Here is a 23,618-nt window from a genome sequence, read left to right on the forward strand (position 1 = left end):
GCCATTCTCCTTCAAACCACCACAGCTGGTAACGTGGGGTGAAGTATTAGTGCCTGCCATGGACCTCACCTCCCCTGAGGAATAACTAATTGGGACCCTAGGACTTTTATATGCTTAGGGATTGCCTTTTTTTTTTTCACCCTTACTTTAGCCCTGATTTTTTTTTTTTAAGAAAATGTTTTTAATTTGGTGCTCATGGTTCCAGAGGTCTAGAGCCCATGACTGTCAGTGTGGGAAACATGACACAGACAGGCCTACAAGGCGCTCCAGCAGTAGCTAAGAGCTTGTTCCACAAGTATAAGGTAAAGAGAGCTAACCAGAGCCGGGCGTTGGTGGCACACGCCTTTAATCCCAGCACTTGGGAGGCAGAGGCAGGCGGATCTCTGTGAGTTCAAGGCCAGCCTGGTCTCCAGAGCGAGTGTCAGGATAGGCTCCAAAGCTCACAGAGAAACCCTGTCTCAAAAAACCAAAAACAAAAAATGTTATTGGGCTGGAGAGATGGCTCAGCAGAGAGCACTGACTGTTCTTCCAGAGGTCCTAAGTTCAATTCCCAGCAACCACATGGTGGCTCACAACCACCTTGAATGAAATCTGGTGCCCTCTGCTGGCGTGCAGGCAGAAGACTGCATACACATAATAATTACATAAAATCTTAAAAAAAGAGAGAGAGAGAGAGAGAGAGAGAGAGAGAGAGAGAGAGAGAGAGAGAGAGCTAACCAGGAATGGAGTGAGGTTTTGAAACCCTAAAACTGGTACCCAGTAACACACTCCTAATCCTTTCCAAACAATTCCATCATCTGGGGACTTTATTAAACTATATGAGCCTATGAGACCATTCTCATTCAAACCACCAGATGCTGTGATGTTCATTTACAAACCAACCCATGTTCTCTGAGAGTAGTGTTACCCATCTACCAGGCAGGGGAATTCCATTCAAAATCTTTCCTTTGTCCTTACTTACAGTTGTTTTTCAAAATTAGCTTACTAGCCAGTGACTTTCTGTGAGACTTTTTCATATCTCCTTAGTTTTGGTTAATCTACCCATTACCCGATGCCGTTACTGCTCCCATCGTTGCTTAACATTTTCATGCCCAGTATTACCCCTCTTTTTTCATTTCACATGTGTTCTACCTCCAATTTATTTTTTTTAAAGTTGGGTTTTTGAGATGATAGACTCCCACATGGATTCCAGACCTATCCATTGGGTTAGCTGTCTTCTCCCATACCCCAGGCTCCTCCTGCTCAAGCTTTCCCCAACAGTATTCACCTCTGTACCTTCATCTTCCCTATAATCTGCTGCCCCCTTTTATATTCTTCTATAATACATTACATCCCACCACAGTTTCCCCTCCCTCCACTCCTCCCATCCCTCCCCAAACTTCCTGTTTTTCCCAGATACACTCTTCAATTTCCCTTAAAAAAAAAAAAAAAAAAAAAAAAAAAAAAAAAAAAAAAAAAAAAAAACCAGCAGGCCTCCCAAGTTTATCAGCCAAACTTGGCAAAGCAAGCTACAATAAGACTAGGCACAAACCTTCACATCAAGGCTGGATGAGACAATCCAGTAGGATAAAAGGGTCCCAAGCACAGGTAAAAGAGTCAGAGACACCCCCACTCCCACTGTTAGGAGTCCCACAAGAGCACCAAGCTACACAACCATAACATTTATGTAGAGCACCTAGCTCAGATCCATGCAGGGTCTGTGACTGTCACTTTAGTCTTTGTGATTCCCCTATAAACCCTGTTTAGTTGAGTCTGTGATTCTTGACCCCTCTGGCTCCTACAGTCTTCCCTTCTCCTCTTCTGTGGAGTTCCGTTGGCTCCTCCTGGTGTTTGGCTGTGGGTCTCTGCATCTGCTCCCATCGGTTGCTGAATGAAGCTTCTCTAATGACATCTAGGCTAGGCCCAGATCAGTGAGTTTAACAGAATATCCTTAGGAATCTTTTCATTGTCATTTGTTTTGTTTTTATTTGTTTTGACAGTCATGTTTGGTTCTGTCCTGGGTCTCTGGGCTGTCCAGCCTCTAGTTCCTGGTAGTGTCAGGCATAGGCCTCAGGTTGGATCAGTCACTGGAAGTCTATCACCATTACCCCAGCACATCTTGTAGATAGGATAGATTGTAGGTCAAAAGTTTTGTGGCTGGGTTGATGTCCTAGTCCCACTGCTGGTTATAGAATGTGGCCGGTTCAGGATCTATACCCTCTGTTACTAGGAGTCTTCTCTAGGGTCCCTCTTGTAGAGTCCATGGAGTTTCCATATCTCCCAAATGCCCTCCCCCCAATTCCAGTTGTCTCTCCCAGTACTCTCTTCTGCCCAGCCTGATCCCTCCTGTTCCCATCCCTGCCTGCTCCCAGTTCACCCACAAAATCTGTTCTATTTCCCCTTCCCAGGGAGATCCATGCATCCCCTTGGAGCCCTCCTCATTACTTAGCCTCTCTGGGTCAGTGGATTGTAGCATGCTTATCATTTACTTAACAGCTAATGTCCACTTATGAGTGAGTATATACCGTGTTTGTCTTTCTGAGTCTGGGTTACCTCACTCAGGATGATTTTTTTTTCTAGTTCCATCATAATGTCACTGTTTTTAACAGCTGAATAATACAATGTTGTGTAAATGTACCACATTTTCTTTATCCATTCTTCAGTTGAGGGATATCTAGGTTGTTTCCATGTTCTGGCTGTTATGAATAAAACTGCTGTGAACCTAGTTGCATAAGGGCCCTTGTGATAGGATGGAGCATCCTTTGGAGATATGCCCAGGAGTGGTGTAGCTGGGTCTTGAGGTAGCTGGATTCCCTGGCTGGCCTTGAATTCACTATACAGATTCAGGATAACTTTTGTCTCCTAATCCTTTTGATTCCACCTCTCCAAGTGCCATTATACTTGGTTTTATGTGGCTCTGTGGATCAAACCTAGGGTATCATATATGCTAAACAAGAACTCATCCAACTGTACTGCAATCTCAGCTTCAACTCTGCTGTTCTTCATTGATAGTAGAGGCATACTTCCCTTCCCATTGCCAGTGATTTCTGTGAACGGTAATTTTTACTTCATTTATCTACTATTTTGAACTATACCCATCCCTCCCCGCTTTGCCAGGCTTTAATATTTTTCCACCAAGCTCTGAGAGCTAGGTAAGAACAGGAAAATGGAAGGTGGATGGAAGGACCGAAAGGGAAATGCTTAGAGGATGGTAAGATGGTAAGCACTAATGCTTTAATGGCAGGTGATAGGATTTCTCAATTGCAGGAGGAGCAATGGAGCTTCAGACATCACCTTAGACCACTTGAGCTTTTAGAGCCATCGTGTAATCCCTGGGTAGTCAGATCTCTGCCAATGAGAGCCTTTCTCAGCATGTCCCAGGAGTCTGTATTCTTATTCCTAGGTGATTCTGGTTCACAGCTGAGTTGGGAACAGAGGCCTTATCGCCACACCTCTGCTTTCACATGGAGAAACTGAAAACGAGGGAGGTGAGCTCATTTATTATGGTTAGAGGAGGCCAGGAGTAAGACTAGAGCAGAGATCTTTCTGAAGTCCCTTGTACCTTTGAGGGACAGCCAATCTCCAGTTTCAGCTCCACTGATGGCTCATATTGCAGTCTCCTTCCTAAATCCCTTTCTTTTGGGTTGATTTTTTACTTTGGCAGCAGGTTGTGTTCTCCTGTTTCGTCCCATAGGCTATCTCTTAGTTCATTTTAAAGGGTGATATGTCACCCGTCCTTTGCGGCCACATAGCCTGGGTGTGGGACCTGAGAGTGATCTTGGGCTTCTTTTCTGAAGTTGTGCTGCTGCACGTGATCTCATCTGGCTGACTTTGTCATTGAGTTTACCCTTCTCTCAACAAACAAACAAACAAACAAAAAACCAACAAATTCAGATGGTACATTTCTTCATAGAAAAAAAGGTAATTTCACACTTTTCCTATCCCCCACCCCCTTTTTCTCTGTCCTGGAAATCATTCTGGGAACCAGGCTGGCCTCAAACTCACAGATCACCTGCCTCTGCCTCCAGAGTGCTGGGATTAAAGGTGTGCACCACCACACCTGCTCTTTTTCTACTTTCAATTCTTAAATTTTTAAAAAATATTGTAAATTTATTTTTATTTGGTGTGTATGGGTGTTTGTGGCAGGAAGAGGGTGTTTGATCTTCTGGGACTAGAGTTATAGACTGTTGTGAGCCACCATGTGGTTGCTGGGAATTAAACCAGGACCTCTGGAAGAACAACCAGTGCTCTTAACCAATGAGCCATCTCTCCAGCCCCTAAGTCCTTTTTTTTTTTTTTTTTTTTTTTTTTTTTTTTTTTTTTATTTTGAAATAGGATCTCTCCGAAATGCCTAAGCAGGGCTTGAATTCCCTATGTAGCCTAGGCAGGCTTTGAACTTGGATTTTTAGAATTAACTTTTACTTAAATTTAAAACAATCTTATTTTACATACCAATCCCAGTTCCTTCTTTCTCCTGTCATCCTATTCCCTCTGCCAGCCCCACCCCCCCATCTCATTCCCCAACTACTCCTCGGGGAGGGTGAGGCCTCCCACAGGGATCATCAAAGTCTATCTTTTGGGGCAGGACCTAGCCTCCACCCTCAGTGTATCTAGATTGAGAGAGTATCCCTCTATAGCGAATGGACTCCCAAAGCCCATTTGTGCACTAGGGATAGATGCAGGTTCCATTGCCAGAGATGTCATAAACTGTCCAGTCCCCCAACTGACACCCACTTTCAGGGGGCCTGGTTTGGTCCTATGCTGGTTCTCCAGCTGTCAGTCTGGAGTCTGTGAGCTCCCACTTGCTCAGGTCAGCTATTTCTGTGAGTTTCCCCAACATGGTCTTGACCCCTCTGCTCATCACTCCTTCCTCTCTACAACTGGATTCCAGGAGTTCAGCTCAGTGCTTAGCTGTGAATCTCTGCTTCTGCTTTCATCAGCTACTGGATGAAGGCTCTAGGATGGCATTTAAGGTATTCATCAATCTCATTATAGGGGAAGGACTATTAAGGTAGCCTCTCCACTATTGCTTAGATTCTTGGTTGGGGTCATCTTGTAGATTTCTGGAGATTTTCCGAGTGCTGTGAACCTTTCTGTTATGGGTAGAGCAGAGGGAGATGTTTAAGAATGAGGGAGTTCAGGCAAGGCAAAGATCTCCCTCCTCGAAAGATGGAGGAGGACCTTGAAAGATTTTAGGCTGGTTTCGTATGTCTTTCAAAACCCACTCAAGGGCTGGAAAGATGGCTCAGTTATTAAGAGCACTAGTTCATCTTCCAGAGGGCCTGGGTTTGAACCAGATACGATCATCTTATGATCATCTGTAACTTCAGTACCAGGGGATCTGATGCCCTCTTCTGGCCTTTCTGAGCACCAGGCATCCAGCAGTGCACAGACATGCATGCAGGCAAGAAGCCATGTGCATACAGACAATAACAAGCAAACAAACATTAAAAGCCCTAAAACCCCAGTTGAACTACATTGTGGAAGAGGATGAGTTTTTCAGTCACTCAGAGTTCTAAGTAGAGAAACCAGTCAGGTGGCTGTGGCAACAATTCAACAGAGAAAAGCTGCTGGTCATAGTGGGGCACACCTTTAATCCCAACCAGGCAGGTGGATCCCAGTGGGTGACTTTCCCTTCTCTCTCTCTCTCTCTCTTTCTCTCTCTCTCTCGCTCTCTCTCGCTCTCTCTCGCTCTCTCTCGCTCTCTCACTCTGAGTTAGAATGCTATACAATGCAATAATGAAATAATGATCCGGGTACTGTGCTGCTAGATACTTGCCTAGAATACCTAAGAAGGAAATAAAACAATAATGAGGGATGTTCACAGCAGCTTCCTTTGTAGTAGCTTCAAAAATGGAAATAGAAGAAATGTCCCCTCACAAGTGAGTGGATAAATGAAACTGTTGGTGTATGTATGCATTATCATTGCTAATCCCAGGCCTGTGCCAAGTGAAGTAGCCCGGTCATCAAGCAATATGTCTGCTTGTGTAGAAAATGCAGATTACAGCAACAGGAAGCAGACTGTGCTTGTGTTGGGACAGGGGACATAGGGAAGCTTTTTGGAATGGTTGATATGCTCTCTTTTTGAGGTTATTGTTTCTGAGTTATGTACGTATGTCAAAGCTTACCAAACTGTATGATACACAGTAAGTCTGTGTTATACCATAATAAAACTGTTCTTTTTTCCCCACGTGTCCACCCCTCCTGACTGCTGTATCCCTCCCACTCAATCTGTTCCCTGTCAAGAACAGGGGTAGGAGTGGGCCAGTGGCTGCCATTCTGTGAGGGAACTGAAGTGTGCAGTCAGAAGTCCTGGGAGAAGTCAGCTATTGTGAACATGAGGGGGAGGACACTTCTGTGGAATGCCGAGCCTGGAGACACTAGGGATCTGCCATGGGGCATGAGACTTGTGTGATCAGCTTTCACTTTGGCGTTTTGTTTTGAAAACCTTTGGTCATCATGGATAGGTGGTAAGCAGCCCAAGGCTCTTGGCTCTGGGAGAATGACCAGTCAGGAATTTGGGGTTCAGAGCTCAGAGACCCCTCAGGGGATGTTTGTTCTCCATCTATCAAGGGTATTCTTGTGGAGAACCTTGTTATCTAAGGCTGGTGTGTCTTGGCAGACTGCTGGTGTGTCCCAGAAACTGCATACCACATACCACCGCATACCCACCTGCACAAATACTGACAATTCTTCATATCAGAAATAAAGTGTTCTTCATAGAAGAAACTAAAAGAAAATTAAAAAAAAATAAGAAATTTAAAATTGTCTATAATCTCACCTCCCAGTATTAACTACTTTTAATGTTTTTGCGTATAATACTTCATATAAGTATATGTTTTAAAATAAAAGTAGAATTACAAGGTTCCTACTTTGTTACTTCCTATTTTATCTGAGTCTTTTGTCTCATTTTATATGGACATAGAGCATCGCTTGTAGTATGCATATTGTATATCTTGTGACTCATCTCATTAAAATCCTTTTGGGGGTTTGTATATTGCCAAAAAGTCTGGGAAAATAAATTACTTTTACTAATAATCAAGCAAAATAATGTGTATCTAATTAAAAATTATATTGAAGGATATTATTTCTCAGTTTATATTACAGAAAAAATTGGCCTTGATCTGGTAGACATTTTAACCAAAGGGAAGTAGTGCTTTTGAGAAGTTAGTATATAATAGTGCTTTGTTATTGAATGATCATTATTTCATCTGTGGGAGGCATAAAAATAAACTATCACTGTGTGTTGGATTATTCTCTCAGGAAAAGTTCCTGTGCATTTCAGATATGTTGGGACTAGGAGATGGTCCTGCACTAGGAGAAAAGAAGACCATCACCAGCAATTCTACTAGTATCCCCCCCATAATTGTGTTTGGTTTGTTATGTTATAAATAAAATGCATTGTTTAATGAAAAAAGTATAAATCAAAGTAATAGCAAACATTTTTAATGCTTTTGTGTTCCATGTATCGTTAGATGTGCATGGGTATGTAGAGTGCTAATGGGCTTTCTGTTTCTGTAGGGCAGTAAAATTCCTTCTAGAAATTAATCTTAAGAAAATAACTAGAGAGCATTGAACTACCGTATTTACAAAAATGCTGTTATAAATATAAACAACTGTGTGTTCTGTAGCAGGGGTTTGGTTAAATAAAGTATGAAACATCTGTAGATAGCCTTAGGATGTTGTGCAGCCATACATAGTTTGGCTTATGTTTCTGAAAACAGTTATTCAGGAAATAAAATGAGGATAAACATATAGTGTGGATTGAAGGTCTGATATCTGTGTGTACATCATGCTCTTTGTTGTGAGTTTTAGACCCCTAATGAAGAAACCAGCACATCTGCTTCCCTCTGTTGTCCTGGGACCTAAGAGAAACTCATCACCTGGTGACACAGAAGATAGCCTGTCCACTCAGGTCCCCTGGGGTTCAGTGAGAGGCTTTGACAGTGATCATCACAAGAATGCTTGACTTACAGGAGGAGGAGAGAGAATTCACTCATTTGTTATATATACTATGCTGACTTCATTTAACAGGTGCAGCAAGAAAGTGCAGCCGTAGCCTGAACAGGAAGCCTGCCATGAAGCCCATTTCTTCCTTCCTCAGTTTACCACAGGATTCCCTTTTTGTCTCTCCATGCTAAGGTTTTGTTTTTACTACACAGTTTGCCTGTCCTGGGTCTCCTTTCTCTCCAGTACTTGGTAATAGAAGCTGGTTGTTTGGATTCAGATTTTATAATAAGCCAGATTTGTCAGCCTTGGAATAACTGAACATTAACAGTTCCCTTTTCCTCAAGGGAACAACTAACTTGTTTGTGGATCATAGGAGTCACGCCCTTTACTATCAGCCTGCAAGGGCACCTTGGCCTGAGTCCCTTTCTAAGCCATGGAATGGAAAGTCATTGTGATACTGCCTAAATATTCCTCGTGTTATGGGAAGAACTTTGTGTGGAACATTTCCTACATTTTGAAACATTGCCACAGACTTTTAACTGCATTTGGGAAGGGCTACCCAGAATCCGTAGATAAGCTGTCTGGAAAGGTAGTTGCGCAACAGTGATCTCACAGCCTCAGACCATTCCTCCCAACACCCAGCCAAGAGAAGGGTAGAAAATAACAGAAAAACAAGAAAAAGCCCCATCTGGAATGTCTGTTGTGTTGTGGTTGCTTGGGCTGAGGGTACAACTTGAAGATGAGGCTACAGCACTGGAATCAAGTCCAGATGAAGAGACAGCAAGAGAATGGGGCAAGAGCTAGGAGTGAGGTCTCATGGATGTACCACTGGGAATGCTCCCCAGCCACCCTGTCAGGACAGTACCCAGGGATCACCAGTGACTTCTGAGTGCTAAGACTGGGGCGGTTGAAAAGCTGAGTTTTAAAATGTATTTTAAATTTACTTAATTTAACTCGCTGCACAGGACATGTCATGACCATTTTGTACAGCATAAGATAGACACAGAAGCTAGACCAGTTAGGCTTAAATCCCAAGTCCATGGTCTTTTCTGTTATACCCTTGGGCCAGTTCTCCCTGACTGCTGGCTGGCTTGCAGTTTTTCCTTTGTGCTAGGAGTCAAGGGTTTCCTGAGACCACTGCTCTCTGAACAGGGTTGGGTGGGATTGCCATTTGTCCTCTTGAATTTGATCTGCCATTTGCTCTTTTAGTTCTAGTTGGTTGCTGGGAATTGAACTCAGGACCTCTGGAAGAGTAGCCATTGCTCATAACTATGAACCATCTCTCCAGCCCGTTTTGGCTCCTTTTTAATAAAATAGTGAAAATATCGATTTTTCTGGTGTTTATTTTGTATTCTTTAAATAAAAGTTGGGAACCTAAATTGATCCCTCCACTTAGTTTAATTTTTACTCATTCATGAGTTTGGAAAGTTTGTACTTAGACCATGCAGCTCTATTTGGCTTATAAACCTTAAAGAGAAAGGCAAGACTCCAGTAATTATGAAAGTGTCTGAAAACGAGAGGCTTTGAGCCACAACTGGCTTGATAGGAGGTGGACCCGGAAGATGGGCAGCTGCTTATGTGCTTCTCATTTACTTCTTCACTTGCAAAGTGCGGGGAGGAGAGAGAAGAGCCAGTCCGCTTCTACGTTATCTGCTTAACATTACAACATTGTCCTGGCGCAGCATCTGATACAAGAAAAGTCCCACAGTTAAGTCCCTAAGTGATGTTCTAAACATACAGCATCTGCAATTGTTTAATTAAAATAATAAAGGCCGAAAGTGATAGAATGAATGTAGAAGGTATTTTTCTGGCAGACAGAGAAACCTTCACATCTGTCCGTGGTTGTGAACCCCGTCTTGTTGCTTGGCCTTCCCCCTTCCTTGAGCCCACATTTCTCACTAGGAGCTAATAGTGCGTAATAATAAAACCCTGGCTGGCAGCCAGTACAGCTTTGGCTAACCTTCCCAATGTTTGTGAAGTAGAAAAGGCAATGCAGCTGTTAGACTGGGTCCTGGCCAGTGGAGGATATGCTTCTCCGTTGAAGGCACAAACGGTAATTGAAATGTAATCAGTATTTTTGGCATCTTGATATTATAATCCTCTCTACTTTTGTTATGTTAATTGTTCATTTCTTAGGGTTTGTTTTGTGTTTTTGCTCTGGTGTATAATCTACTAAAAGTGAGGGAATGAAAATGTTTTCAGCCAGGTGGTGGTGGTGTACGCCCTTAATTCCAGCACTCGGGAGACAGAGGCAGGCAGATCAAGGGCAGCCTGGTCTACAAAGGGAGTTCCAGGACAGCCAAAGCTGAAACCCTGTTTCGAAAACAAACAAACAAAAACATGTTTTACGCATATTTTTTCTTTTCTTTTTAATGACTGAGTAGTTACATTTGTCAGCTGAAGGCTTATTTTAAATAGCCACACAATTATACATAAGATATCTTACTGTAAGACTTGTGTTTCAAATAGCGGAAGAAAGAGATCTAAGACATAGAGTGCCAGAATTCTAAAACTGGCTGGAAGGTTCCAAAATAGGTTATACATTCCTTGTGCTCGAAGTGTTCTGGTTTGGGCCGCTGGAGATGGACTTCTTCTGGTCAGTGAGGAGGTGGGGTGTGTGCAGGTAGTTTCATTGGTACCTGGAGCTTGCAACATGTTTAGCAGAAGGAACCCAGCTGCTGAGTAGTTTCCAGCCTTTGGTGGCTCCTGAGCCAGCCCAGCTAAACCACAGTCCTCATTGGGAAGTGCTGTCAGGATGCAGTGACAATCTCATGCCTTTCTCTCTGCAGAAAAGGAATAAGGTGATAGGCATCAGGATGGCTTGGCCCACATCCCCTGCTGGGGCTGACTTGAGAATGGGATGACCTTTTCCAGAAGGGATCTTTGGTGACCTCTCAGTAGACCAGTAGACTGCACTGCAAAGAACCATGTTGAGCAGCTGCAGAGAGCAGTACTATTGTCGCCTAGTAAGGAGGCAGACTCACCCCTGTCCTCACCCTGCCGAGAAATTGCCTTCTGCCAGACAGAGACAGCCGTGGGTGCTCCCCCCTCTTTTTTTTCTCTTTTCTTATAGGAACAAATATGTGATTAGTTAAGATGATGCCTTTGATACTGAGTGCTGTTTGTTCTGGAATGAGCATCTTAGAATAGCAGGTCTCTATCTTTGTACACCCCCCCTTTTTTTTAGGTATAGTGCAGGTAATTTTATCAATGTTTGCCTTAAGTGACCATTCCCAACACCATATATACCCATTAAGGATAATTTAAGTTCATCAAATACTAACCTGGTACAGGTGAGGTCAGGGTTCCCTGAGGTTAGAAGGGTTAGGCTTTGTAGAGTGGGTATGTTTGTTGAATCCGTCATGCTGTGGAGGCTCTGCCCTGAGCACCCTTCTTACCGTGCTTCTGTTCCACGCTCCCTGATCTGTTGATGCTCCTTGGTGTTTCAGTCAGATTGCTGGAAGTTCGTAGCTGGTGTCCCTTGCTGGTACAGAGCATTGGAGTTACTGCCCCAACTTGAGGCTGGAGACTCTAGGCAAAGAAAAGCATGGCTTCCTGCTGTTTGTCCAGTGTCATCATTGGCAAAGTCTTATTCATTAATTTCACCTTTTGTTTTGGTTTTTGAGAAAGGGTTTCTCTGTGTAGCCCTGGCTGTCCTGGAACTCACTCTGTGGACTTAAAACTGCCTGCCTCTGCCTCCTGAGTGCTGGGATTAAAAGTATGTGCTACCACCGGAGTGTGGCAATTTTACCTTTCTTTGTTAGCCAAACAAGGGCTGACAATAATAGTATAGACTGCATAAGGTTGTTGAGTAGGACAGAATGAGAAAGTAAGGATAGCAGGATGGTTCATATAAAGTAAGCCTTCAAATGTTGTTTTTAGTTATGTGTTAGAGGTTAGTCTCATCAACTTTCTGTTAGAGCTTAGATTGCACTCTTCCAGCCCTGGACACAGCAGTGATAAAGGTATTGTGACAAACATATCATGGCCATGTGACTTTAACTGTGGAAGGTTTAAAATAATGGGATGGAAAAATAATACTAGGCAAATGCTGCTAGCACTCAAAACAGAATTCATATATTATCAAAACTGCTTCATAATGTTAACAGTCTACTAAGAAGATAAATTGATTATGATGGGGCTGGACATGGTGGGACATGCCTTTAACTCCAGTACTCTGAGTCTCGTGGTAGGGGATGTAATAAATCATTGATAAATGGCCTAAAGTTGATTATAGTAAGTTTCCCTTTATTAACAAGGCAAAAGTAAAAATTTAACTACTATTTCTTTTCAGAGTGGTCAAATTTTATGAGTTTTGGATGTTATCTCTATGGCAGTTGTGTGCTTTAAAATTCATTATTTATTTGTTTGTGGGAGACTGTAATCGAGAACAGCACTTGTACCTGTGTGCATGCCAACAGGAAGCTGACAAGTGCTTCAGGTGTCTCGGCAAGTTACAGAGAACCTGGACACTCTTCACACCTAGGATGATATTGATAGCTACTCATCGTAGAGCTTAGGAATTGATTCTGTCCTCCCACCACGTGGGAACCTAAAGATTGAACTTGAGCCATTAGGATCAGCAGTAGGTGCTTTATCCTTTTGAGCCATCTTTCTAGCCCTTGTTGGAGTTTTGTTGTTTGTTTCTTAAGCATATGATAGTTTTCTAAAATACATTGTATGCTTGTGAGTTTGAAAACCATTTTAACTGTATGTCTTCATGTTTTTGTACAGAGACTTCCCAGTGCAGAAAGGGGAAGTTGCCCCTCTCAAGCTTAGACTGATTATCATAGGTATTTTTCTTCCTCCATATTCTCCATCTCTCCAAAGATATCATTATCAAACAATGAGTTTGTCTGATGGAGTCTTGGGTCCTCTGAAGATACTCACTCTATGAACCTGAATAGCAGTTGGTGACCTGATTCACTGGTTGTTTAAATGTTCCTCTGTGTTGGCTGTTTTACACTTATTACAGAATGCTTCAGCAGGCAAGTAACAGTGGGCAGTGTATAACTGTCCTGAGTTTTGGTGACTAAATAGTTGAGAAGGTTGATATCAAACTTTCATAGATGTAGTAGTGAAAAATCTTATGTATACAGTTTGTTGTCTTCAAAATCCTGAGAACAACTTATATTTTTAATGTTTTAAAAAATTGTGTGAGTGAAATGGGAACATGTGAAGTGTGTGTAGTATTTGTAAATTCTGTAAGAGCAATGTCTGATTTTCCTCCTGAAAGTGGTTGGCAGGTGTGGGTCATCCTGTTCATTTTACTTGAATTTAGTTGAGCTGTTAATTAAGATTGAGTAACAAATAAGTGTGTACATATGTGTATTGCCAGTGAAAATTTCTTATATTCTCTGTTACTTTCTTCTATAAGATCTTACTAGTTTAGACAGATTTTTTTTAAAAAAATACTGTCTGCCAGATGGTGGCAGTGCACACCTTTACTCCTAGTACTGAGGAGGCAGAGGCAGGCAGATCTGTAGAGTTCCAGAGCAGCCAGGGCTACAAAGAAACCCTGTCTCAAAAAAAAAAAAAAAAAAAAAAAAAAAAAAAAGAAAAAGAAAAAAGGAAAAAAATACTGTCAAGCTGCCCAGTGGTGGTGGTGCATGCCCTTGATCCTTGCACTCAGGAGGCAGAGACAGGCAGATCTCCATGAGTTCTAGGCCAGCCTGGTCTACAGAGTGAGTTCCAGGATGGAACTCACTCTCTCTCTCTTTCTCTCTCTCTCTCTCTCTCTCTCTCTCTCTCTCTCTCTCTCTCTCTCTCTCTCTCTCTCTCTCTCTCTCTGGTAAAGATTAAATATAAAAAGGAAAACCAAGATTAGCGTGTGTGTGTATGGCAAAGTGCTTTATTGTATTCATTCACATTAATTGGTATTCTGCTTTTAAGCTGAATTTGTGGATTGTGAGGTGACCACTGAGTAACTCCACTTAGCTGTCCATGAGCAGCTGGTCAGCCTTAGGGTAAGGAAGCGCCAGAGAGCCCTGAAAGCATGGTCATGGGAGATTCTATGTAATAGAAGAGGCCTGGAAAGTAGAATGGAGATAAACTCTTGTTTCTTCATAGTGCAAAACACTGTGGGCTTACAGTTGCCTGTGTGACAGAAAATAAATATGACATGTTAGGAAATAACAGGATAGATAAAGTGTTTTGCTTTGGGATTTCCGGGCATTGACTTTTAAAATTTCATAAACTGAGAGAACTAACTGAATGCTTCTAAAGCAGGAACAGTAATACTCTAGTTTCTTCTCTATGATCATGACCTGTAGTAGTCTGTGTCATATAAGAACATTTTGCTTCATGGGTCTAGAATCATAGGTTCCTTACCAATGTTCTATTTTGACCCACTAGTTTAAAAAGTTAAAAGTATTTTCTGATTATTGAAGCAAAATGTGATAACATATTTGAAATTTCTTTGGGGATTTTTTGGGAAATTCCTGTTCATAAGACAGGATTAGAGAATAAGATGAGAGGGAGAGCTCTTAGCCTTTTAAAAACTATATTATTGGGGCTGGAGAGATGGCTCAGAGGTTAAGAGCACTGACTGCTCTTCCAAGAGGTCCTGAGTTCAATTCCCAGCAACCACAGGTTGGCTCACAACCATCTGTTATGAGATCTGGTGCCCTCTTCTGGTGTGCAGATATACATGGAAGCAGAATGTTGTATACATAATAGATAAAATCTTTAAAAAAAAACTATAGTATTATTTCCTTTTTATGTTTACACATGGACACATAGTGAAGAAGAGAAGGTAGATAGATGCTTTAAACTGTCTGCTCAAAACCTAGCAGCAAAAAACTTGGACATTACTCATGTCAGTCAACAGTGTTGACTTTACTCATTGAAGGGTTATTGCACGAGCTCATAGAATGGTGGTATAGTCAGACAGACTTCCAGGCCTATACCTTCCAGGCCTTACCCTACCCTCTGGAGCTTTTCCTAAAGGCAGAGTTCTAAGAAGGTGGAGATGTCCAACATTTCTCTCCTGCTGGTCTTGTTTCACCGTTTAAAAAGCACAAATTTTATCTGCCCTAGGAGTGCATGATTGATAGCACTTTGGGAAAAAACCCAACCTCTGAATGATATCTCCTTGTGCCGTGTGAGTTGTCCTCATAGCTGACAGCCTCTTGTTTAAAAGGTGTGTAGCATGGTCTATTGGTCAGTAGATGGCACCAAATACCAAAACTTACCTGGTGAGCCTGGGTTTCTCCTTGAGTTGGATTAGACTTTGAGTGACTATACTCTGAGGGGTTAATGGTACTATCAAGTTTTTCTTTGCTAGAGGTAGAATGCTCCAAGATGGAGTTTATAAAAAGCTTTGATGATGGCGTGGTCATGAAAATTAACCATTTCCAAGGTCAAGTATTGTGACTATATTGGCTGGTCCTCCCTTCTTCCTTCCCTATCTCCCTACGTTAGAGTTGTTTAACTATAAGGTCACTCAATCAATAGAATTTAGCTTGTTCTTTTGTGTTTTGCTGAAATTCTGCAAATATATTGTTGATTTAACTTTAAAAAATAGTATGTCAACCCATTTGTCTTATTGGGCCTGATTGCATCTGTCTGATGGGATGCAATGTCTGTCCACTCCCTTTAAGAATTTCCTGTTTATACCATGATGGCTGACAGTGAGAGCAAATGTTTTGGGTTGTCAGGTGGACTTGGTGCTTTCTCCTGAAGAGCTTATAGGATATGCTGATGTTCACCAATGGCTTGTGAGGAAACAGTAAAAGAGGAAGCAGTGGTTTGCTTATGCCACTAATGGTGCCATTCCAGCCACAGTTGGTTTGTGAAAGCATGGAGATCCAGTTGTATCTGAGGTGTGTGATTATATGTTGGAACTGGAGAAAGCTACATTGGAAACACAGTAAGAGAGTTGTTTTCATTTCAGCATATGCATGATTTATTTCCTTTGTATGGTGTTTATATAAGGGGCCAGTCCTGTGTTGCTGGTGCATCTTGTTTTATTATCACACCGACTCTAGCAGTGAGTTCTGCTGACTGGTCCTTGTGCGCATTCTTGGTGCACCCTGGGGAAAACGTGGGCCAAGTGTGAAGACAAAGAAGGCAAGGAAATAAAGAGCGTCGTTTCCCTTGTGATATCTTTCTAGATAAACAAGAGTTATCTCCATCCCAGTTCCTTAGTTTTGCAGTTAACTTACTTGGATAGTGTTGTGTGTCTGACTGAGCCTGAGTCCCCATAGAGAAATTGAACACATACAGAAATTTAACCATACCAATAGGAATCAAGCACAGAGCCTTGCAGATACCTTAGGCCCAGCCAGATCTTTCACTAGGTCCTGTCAGACTACCCCACCACACACAGCACAACCACATTCAGGTCTATCACCTCTATAGTGCCAAACCACTTCCATCTCGGAGTAGCCTCCAACCAGCTCTGCTTCTGTTTTTACCTCCTAGAATCTGTTTTCCACATGGCACCATAAATAATCCTTTCGAAGTACACCTCTAGCCATGACAAGTGCTGGCTCAAAGTTCATCATGCTAGACTCCTGGCTGTCTCTGGCCTGGCCCGGCCCTGCCTGGCTTCCTAGCCTTGTTGCCATTTCCTCAGTATACCAGAGTCCAGCCATACATGCATGCCTTTGTGGTGTTGCCTTTGTCTGTCATGAAGAGTGCCACTCTTCATTATCTGTGTGCATGGTCTGTACCTTTTGGATACTGAGACCCATTTCAGGACTAAGAGGGGCTTTTGTTACTCCCAGTCTAAAACATCCACTCTTAAGTTCTTCTGCTTGCATTTTATTTCCTTAAACCCTCTGGCTTTTCTTGTGTATATATATATATATATATATATTTTTACCTCCTTCTGTGAGGACTTTAGCTCCACTTACATCATTTATTGTTCTCCCCGGGATCTAAAGCAATGCTGAGTGTGTAGCTAGTCCTCAGTATATTTGGGCTCATCAAGTGAGTAATTGCTCATGGAATGGAGAAGCTGTTTATGCTTACATTGTAATCTTAGGCATCAATTTTAATATGAAATGGGATGTATAGAATGAATGATTTATTGGTTTTCTTACATAACATTTTATGAATGAAAAACTAGAAAGACTCTGGTGATAGACAAAAAAACTAAAATTCTTCAAGTACCCAAGTAGCTATTATAACTTAAAACCTGCAGTTTAAACTTTTTAGAAAAGGAAGAACTATTAGTTTGACATCCAGCATTTCATTCGGTCTTCTCAGCAGCCTGTGACATCGCCTCCCACTTCCATGTTTGGGAGAAGCTACGAAGTAGGTTGGCCAAGGTCACAGATATGAAGCAGAGGTGAAGTGTAAAGCCAGCTTTGGCTCTAGAAGACATATCTGGACATGCAGTAGCAGTCTGGAGAGACTGTGTGCTTTGTATATATAATTGAGTTCTCTCTTTTCTTTTTCACAGAGCTCTGAGAAGGAACTGATGTGGAAGAACGCCTGAGACAGTTCAAGATGACAACCACAGTAGCCACAGACTATGACAACATTGAGATCCAGCAGCAGTACAGCGATGTCAACAACCGCTGGGACGTGGATGACTGGGACAATGAAAACAGCTCTGCACGGCTCTTTGAGCGGTCCCGAATCAAGGCCCTGGCAGGTGAGTCTCCTGTCTGTCACCAGATGTGTAGTTCCTTGAAAATCTCTGCTTGTTATTTGAAATTGATCTCACCTTAGTTTAAGGTGTCCTGTGAGATCTAGATGACCCCTTTATAAGATACCTACATTTGGAGAGTTGCCAACCTTTTTGGCCAAAATAATTTAGAATGTGGTAATGTTTATAGCAATTTAGAAAGAGCTGCTAAGAGCTTGTAAAGAATTTTTTTTTTTATTTCTGACACATCTTTTATTTTAAAATGTTGAAACATACTATACTTTATTTTAAAAAATCCAAATAAGGTGTGTACTTAGTGCCAGTGGCTGATTGGCTGATCAGAGCCATGCAAGGTTGGTTAGTATCTTGTGCTGCAAAGCAGTGGTGTCCTCTAGGAAGGGCACATCGAGTGCTGTTAACAAGGAGGTCTGCCACTGATTCATTCACATTAGTGCGACGTGTCCTTCCTGTGTGACTGCTGCAGATTACTACGACAGTTCTGTGACCCTAATCAGGAAAAGGTTGCATCGCTTTGAAAACTGAGCAGTATCAAATGCATACAAGAGTCAACTAGCGTGTATTTAAGGCACCATCTGTGTGCACTTTGAGATTTAGAAGAAACTGTTTCCAAGTGAAAAAGCAGGTTAATGATCCTCCCCTCGGTGTCGTTAATTACAATAGATTAAAAGTCATGGTATGGGCAGGTACATTTACTATTCATTGTAAGAAAAAATAGTTCCATTTTCTGTTGTCTTTATAGTAGAATCCGATTATAAAGCAAGAAAAAGGAAGTCTAACTCACATGGCCAAAGTGACAGAGAAATTATTGGTCACAGAGTAGGCAGAGTCTAGCTTTAAATAAGACTTCTGGTGGGTTTAAATGACCTGAGCAGTCTGGTATTTTCCCTCTTTACTTTTTGTTATGCAGACTGTCTTCACAAGTGGCTCTCTGTCTACAGTAGTCACAGGCGGTTGTCCCAAGTCCCAGCAGGCTGGTAGAAAAGAGGACATCTGCCATGGTCCTGGGATCAGTTATTGGCCTGAGTGATCCTGACTGGCATTGAAGAATAGGATGCTCAACTTATTTCCCTGAGCAAGTTTCTCCCTAGAGAGAGAGCTTTTATCAATCCCACCCGACCTGGGCAGCAAGGCTGGAGGATAATTGTGTCTTTGAGTAGTGATGATGTAAAGATTGTGTGTGTGTGTGTGTGTGTGTGTGTGAGAGAGAGAGAGAGAGAGAGAGAGAGAGAGAGAGAGAGAGAGAGAGAGAGAGAGAGGAGGTGAGGCGAGGCGGGGGGGGAACGGGACAAGGAGAGGTGAGGGGAGAGTAGTATCGTATGGACATGTATGTGGGTTTAGGTATACCTGTGGAGGCTGGAGTTGGCATCAAGTGTCCCCTTCACCTTATTCTTTGAAACAGGGTCTCTCACTGAACCTGGTGGTCGGTCGTTGTGCCTCTGCCTCCAGGTGCTGGGACTGCAGGTGTGTTGTGCCCCAGCTGCCGACTATGTGGGTGCTGGGCATATGCATTCAGTCCTAAGCATGCATACAAGCGCTTTACTCAGGGAGCCATCTTCCCAGTCCCCAAAGAGCTTTCTTGATCTTGTCTGAATGAATTATTAACCATTTAGTCATTCACTGTAGATTCAGTACCTTGTTTTCCAACTCATTAATATGAAGGGTTACAGCAGTAGTTCTCAGCCTGTGGGTTGTGACCTCTCTGGGAAGTCCAGCGACACTTTTACAGGGGTGGCCTAAGACCATTAGAAATATAGATACTTACATTGTGATTCATAACAGTAGTGACATTACAGTTATGAAATAGCAACAAAAAAATTTGGGGCTTGGGGGTCACTATAACATGAGGAACTGTATCAAAGGGTCACAGCCTTAGGGAGGTTGAGAACCACTACTTTATGGAAATCATGATTGGTCTATGCTGCTGGATCAGTTGGTACTTACTTCTTTTTCATGAATCTTCCTTTCAAACTTAAGACCATTCTGTTGGCAGTAGCTAATTTGTTATCAAACTTAAGACCATTCTGCTGGCAGTAGCTAATTTGTTATCTCTGATCACAAGCTTCATGCTGGGGTTCCAAGGTAACCTATGCTGTCTCATTTTATGGACATTTTATTTACAAAATATAGAGCAGTTTCTTAGGGTTTTTCTGTTTTCCACATGTGTACCTGTGTGTGTGTGTGTGTGTGTGTGTGTGTGTGTGTGTGTGTGTGTGTGTGTTGGATGTATATAGGTACATGTGCACACACGTTTGCACAAGCGTTTGGAAATCCAAAGTTATGCCTGTTATTTCCCTTAGTCACTCTCTGCTCTATTTCTTGAGGACTTCACTAATTCTAGCTAGTTTAGGTAGCCAGCTTGCTCCCAGGATCCCATCTCTGCCTCCAGAGACCTGCATTTGCTTATCGTTTGGATCCAGGATGCAGTCCTCACACCTGCACAGCAAGCTTTTTATCCACCTCCTGAGCTCTTGTTTGTTTTTCTCTGTGGGACATCTTTCTATACATACGGACTCAAGAGCCCAGCTGTTCTCAGGGTTGGTCCTTGTCATAACCTAAGGGTGTTGAGTCTAGTCCCAGAATAATTGGGTTGCAGTAATAATAGCAAGTACTTAACATTTTGCTTACTATGCTCCAGGAACTGTTTTAAATGCATTGCACATATTAATAGTTAATTGAAGCCAGGCAGGGTAGCACATGTTTGTACTAGCCTTTGGGATGTTGAGGCCAACATACTCAACATGGTGAGACCTTGTCTCAACAACAGTAAAAAAGAAAAGTAGCTAGTCCATGACAGTTGCATGAGGGAGGGAGGCTGTTGTCATCTATTAACTGTAGAAGAGGAACTGGGGCATGGAAGGAGTAAATGCTTTCTCCCAGCACACTGTTGGCACACCACCCTGCTGACCGACAAGCACAGAGAAGTATACTCTGCCCTCTAAAGACCTGGAGCCCCTGGCAGTATGGAAAACAGTAACTCTAGCTTCTTCTCCATAGAAACTGGGAGAAAAAGCAGCCTCTCTACTCTTCAGCCTATGTTGGCCTCAGTTACCCTGCATTCTGGGGTCACTGATGTAAGCTACCATGTCCGGCAAGACTCAGATAGCTTAAGTAAGTAAGTAATTAGACTTAATATTGACTATTACCTATACTCAAAAGTAAAATTTCCTTTCAACATGTTTCAGTATGAAAAATTATTAATGCTTTCCCCCATTTTACTAAGTCTTTGAAATATATACCTTCATTTTACCTAGGAGAGACTGGTAAGAATCAGTCTAAATTTAAACATAGAATCAAAACATGGTGGATTGTGCTTCCCCCTTTCACATTGTGCTGCTCTTGAGAGTCCAAAGGAAGGTGAGGACATTCCTCAGTCTTGTTGGTTTGCAAAGGGCTTATGGTATGCTGGTCTGTCCTTCAGGCAGTGCACTGTGAAGTGAGTTTGTGTAAGTATTTCCCACATCCCATGCTGCCGTGCTCACATTCCTCACCTCTGACCAGCTTGCCTCTGTGTTGTAGAACATGTGATAACATCTGTGACCAGCATTTTATTTGAAATAAAACTTGAATCTTTTAAGAGAAGTCAGAGGGGCTAGTGGTGTAATTCAGTGGGAGAATTCTTGCCTAGCATATACAAGGCCCTGTGTTCAGTCCCCAGTACTAAAAAAAAAAGCAGCCAAAAAATAACTCTTAAAATGCTTTCTTTTTAAAATTGTGTGTGTGTGTGTGTGATTGTGGCTTATATTTTGTAGAATCTACACATATTAGAGGAAGGAAGAGATGAGTATTCTTAAATGTATAACATACTTAATTGGAGAATACTAATAAAAGTAACTGGAATTAATATCTTTATCAAGTCTTATAAACTGTAGAAAGAATTTGAAATTGTATATGCTAAAGTAGTCACTATTTCTGAATTTTTTTATATTTGGAATTTTTCCTGAAATAAAGTCCAAATTATTTTGTAATTAGAAAAAAATCATGAAAACATCTTAAACATTGTATACAACAGTTAGAAATTTGATACACTTTTTTCCTCAAAAAAAAAGGCATAGAATAAAGCCTGTATGGATGTACATTTTAACAATTTGTAATATTTGACATAGGATAATCTTCAATATTAAAGTTTCCATTACGCTAACATTTTTTGATAAATCATGGATATGGCAAAAGAAATTGATCAGTATAGACTCAAAGTCAATTTGTCTTACTATGTGCACAGTTTCCCTGTGAAGTGCTGGAATTATAGGCAGGCATACCATTTTTCTAATTAAACTTAAATGCAGTCCATGCAGCATCAAAAATAGCTTATCCACCAGCACATGTGGCTGGCTGGCTGGTTTTAAAACAGGATCTCACTGTAGCACAGGCTAGCCTTGAACTGTGAATCCTCTTTTCTCCACATCTGAGTATAGGTGTAGTGGGTAAAGTCTTGATGGCATCAGCATCTCCTGTGATACCATTCCATTTGATTTTCTAAAACAAATGATGCCAGGTAGATGTTAGGTAGTTTTTTCAGTTATATTTAGTTTATGATACAATTCTATTGATTATTAAACTATAGATTTGTCAATAACTTTGACATGATTCACATGAACTAGTAACCCATAAGACAGCATTCAGGAAACAAGGAAGCGAAAAATTGAGTCTGTGTATACTGATTAGATTTTTTAAAACAGAATCCTGAATTTATAATTATTTTTAGTCAGTCATTTCTGGTTGCAAAGAATAGAGATGTTTTCTGAATTTAAAAGGGGTAGGTAGGATTTACTGAGAAAGAGCACAGTTGCCTAACATGGACAAGGCCCTGGGTTTCACCCCTGGCATTAATAATAATAATAATAATAATAATAATAATAATAATAATAATAATAATAACGAGAATATAATAAGTAGTAGTATGTGATAGAATTAAGGTAGGGTAAAGACGGTTATTGAAAAGTTTCTGGCAAGGGTCTGATATGGTGACCATGCTTTTAATCCCAGAACTCAAGAAGTAGAGGCAGGCAGATCTCTGTGAGTTTGAGGCCAGCTTGGTTTACAGAGCAAGTTTCATGCCAGCCAAGATCTATATTGTAAGACACTATCCCAAATGACAGAAAAAGGTGGATGAAAGGAGATGGGGAGGGAGAAAAGAGGCTGGTAACTGTTCTTTCGTAATTTGGCTCATACCTGACGAGTGCAATGTAGGTTCAGCTTTATTTCTTGTCTAACTTCAGAAAAATTAAACATCAGTGACTTAATGGCATGGATTTTTTTTTTTTTTTTGAGTACAAATTTCTTTAAGGCTGGTTGTAGTATTGAAGTTCTGATTGGTCCAGATAGCTTTTTATAACACCCCTGGCAAGCGGGAGACTTACAAATTATTGCCTGAAAAGAGGCAGCTTGAGACCTGTGAGGTACCTCTTGGGTAAAGGTATCCTGAGGATCAAACTTGGGTCAGCAGGATTGGCAGCAAGTTACCTTTACCCAAGGAGTACCTCACAGGTCTCAAGCTGCCTCTTTACACATACATGGTGTAAAGAGAGAATTAAATCACAGCAATTTTCCTTTGACCTCCACATCAGGCTGTGGTATGTGTGTAAAACCTTCCTCCAAATTAAAACTAAATAAAGCCAGATGGTGGTGGTGTACGTCTTTAATCCCACCAGTCAGGAGGCAGCGGCCAGCCTGTGAGTTCAAGGCCAGCCTTGGTCTACCGAGTGAGTTCCAGGACAGCCAGGGCTACACAGAGAAACCCTGTCTCAAAACAAACAAACAAACAAAAAAACCAAAAACCCAAATAAGTAAAATGACAAACCAGAAAAAAGGCATTCATTGAAAATGTAACCATGCCTCCCAGCCGTCTGACTGGAGGTGTGGTTGTTGTTCCATGGCACATGATGTGGAGAAAGAAGGTCTTTTATATTAGTTAACCTTTCTAAGGAGATTAAGAGTTCTGCCTGAGTAGGGAAAGAAATGGATGGACCATCTTCGGTGGGAAATGGGTGCAAACTGACACCCAGAACAAGAGAAATTAAGGCAAACTAAGGGTTTTGTTTGTTTGTTTGTTTGTTTGTTTGTTTGTTTGTTT

General features: G+C 41.7%; 1 protein-coding gene across 4 annotated transcripts in view; it reads left to right on the top strand.

Moving 5' to 3' along the window:
• Sptbn1 (spectrin beta, non-erythrocytic 1) overlaps positions 1–23,618 on the top strand; it is a 158,585-nt gene that overhangs the window by 22,765 nt on the left and 112,202 nt on the right. For 2 of the 4 annotated variants that reach the window (XM_027387933.2, XM_027387934.2), the window contains exon 2: positions 17,339–17,533. In XM_027387933.2, the coding sequence (XP_027243734.1) occupies positions 17,386–17,533 (148 nt within the window). In that variant the 5' untranslated portion in view covers positions 17,339–17,385. Of the gene's footprint in view, positions 1–17,338; positions 17,534–23,618 lie in introns of those variants that run through there. The other 2 variants (XM_027387935.1, XM_027387937.2) reach the window with 2 other exon arrangements.

The sequence above is a fragment of the Cricetulus griseus genome (assembly GCF_003668045.3).
Source record: "Cricetulus griseus strain 17A/GY chromosome 1 unlocalized genomic scaffold, alternate assembly CriGri-PICRH-1.0 chr1_1, whole genome shotgun sequence".
NCBI lineage: Eukaryota > Metazoa > Chordata > Mammalia > Rodentia > Cricetidae > Cricetulus > Cricetulus griseus.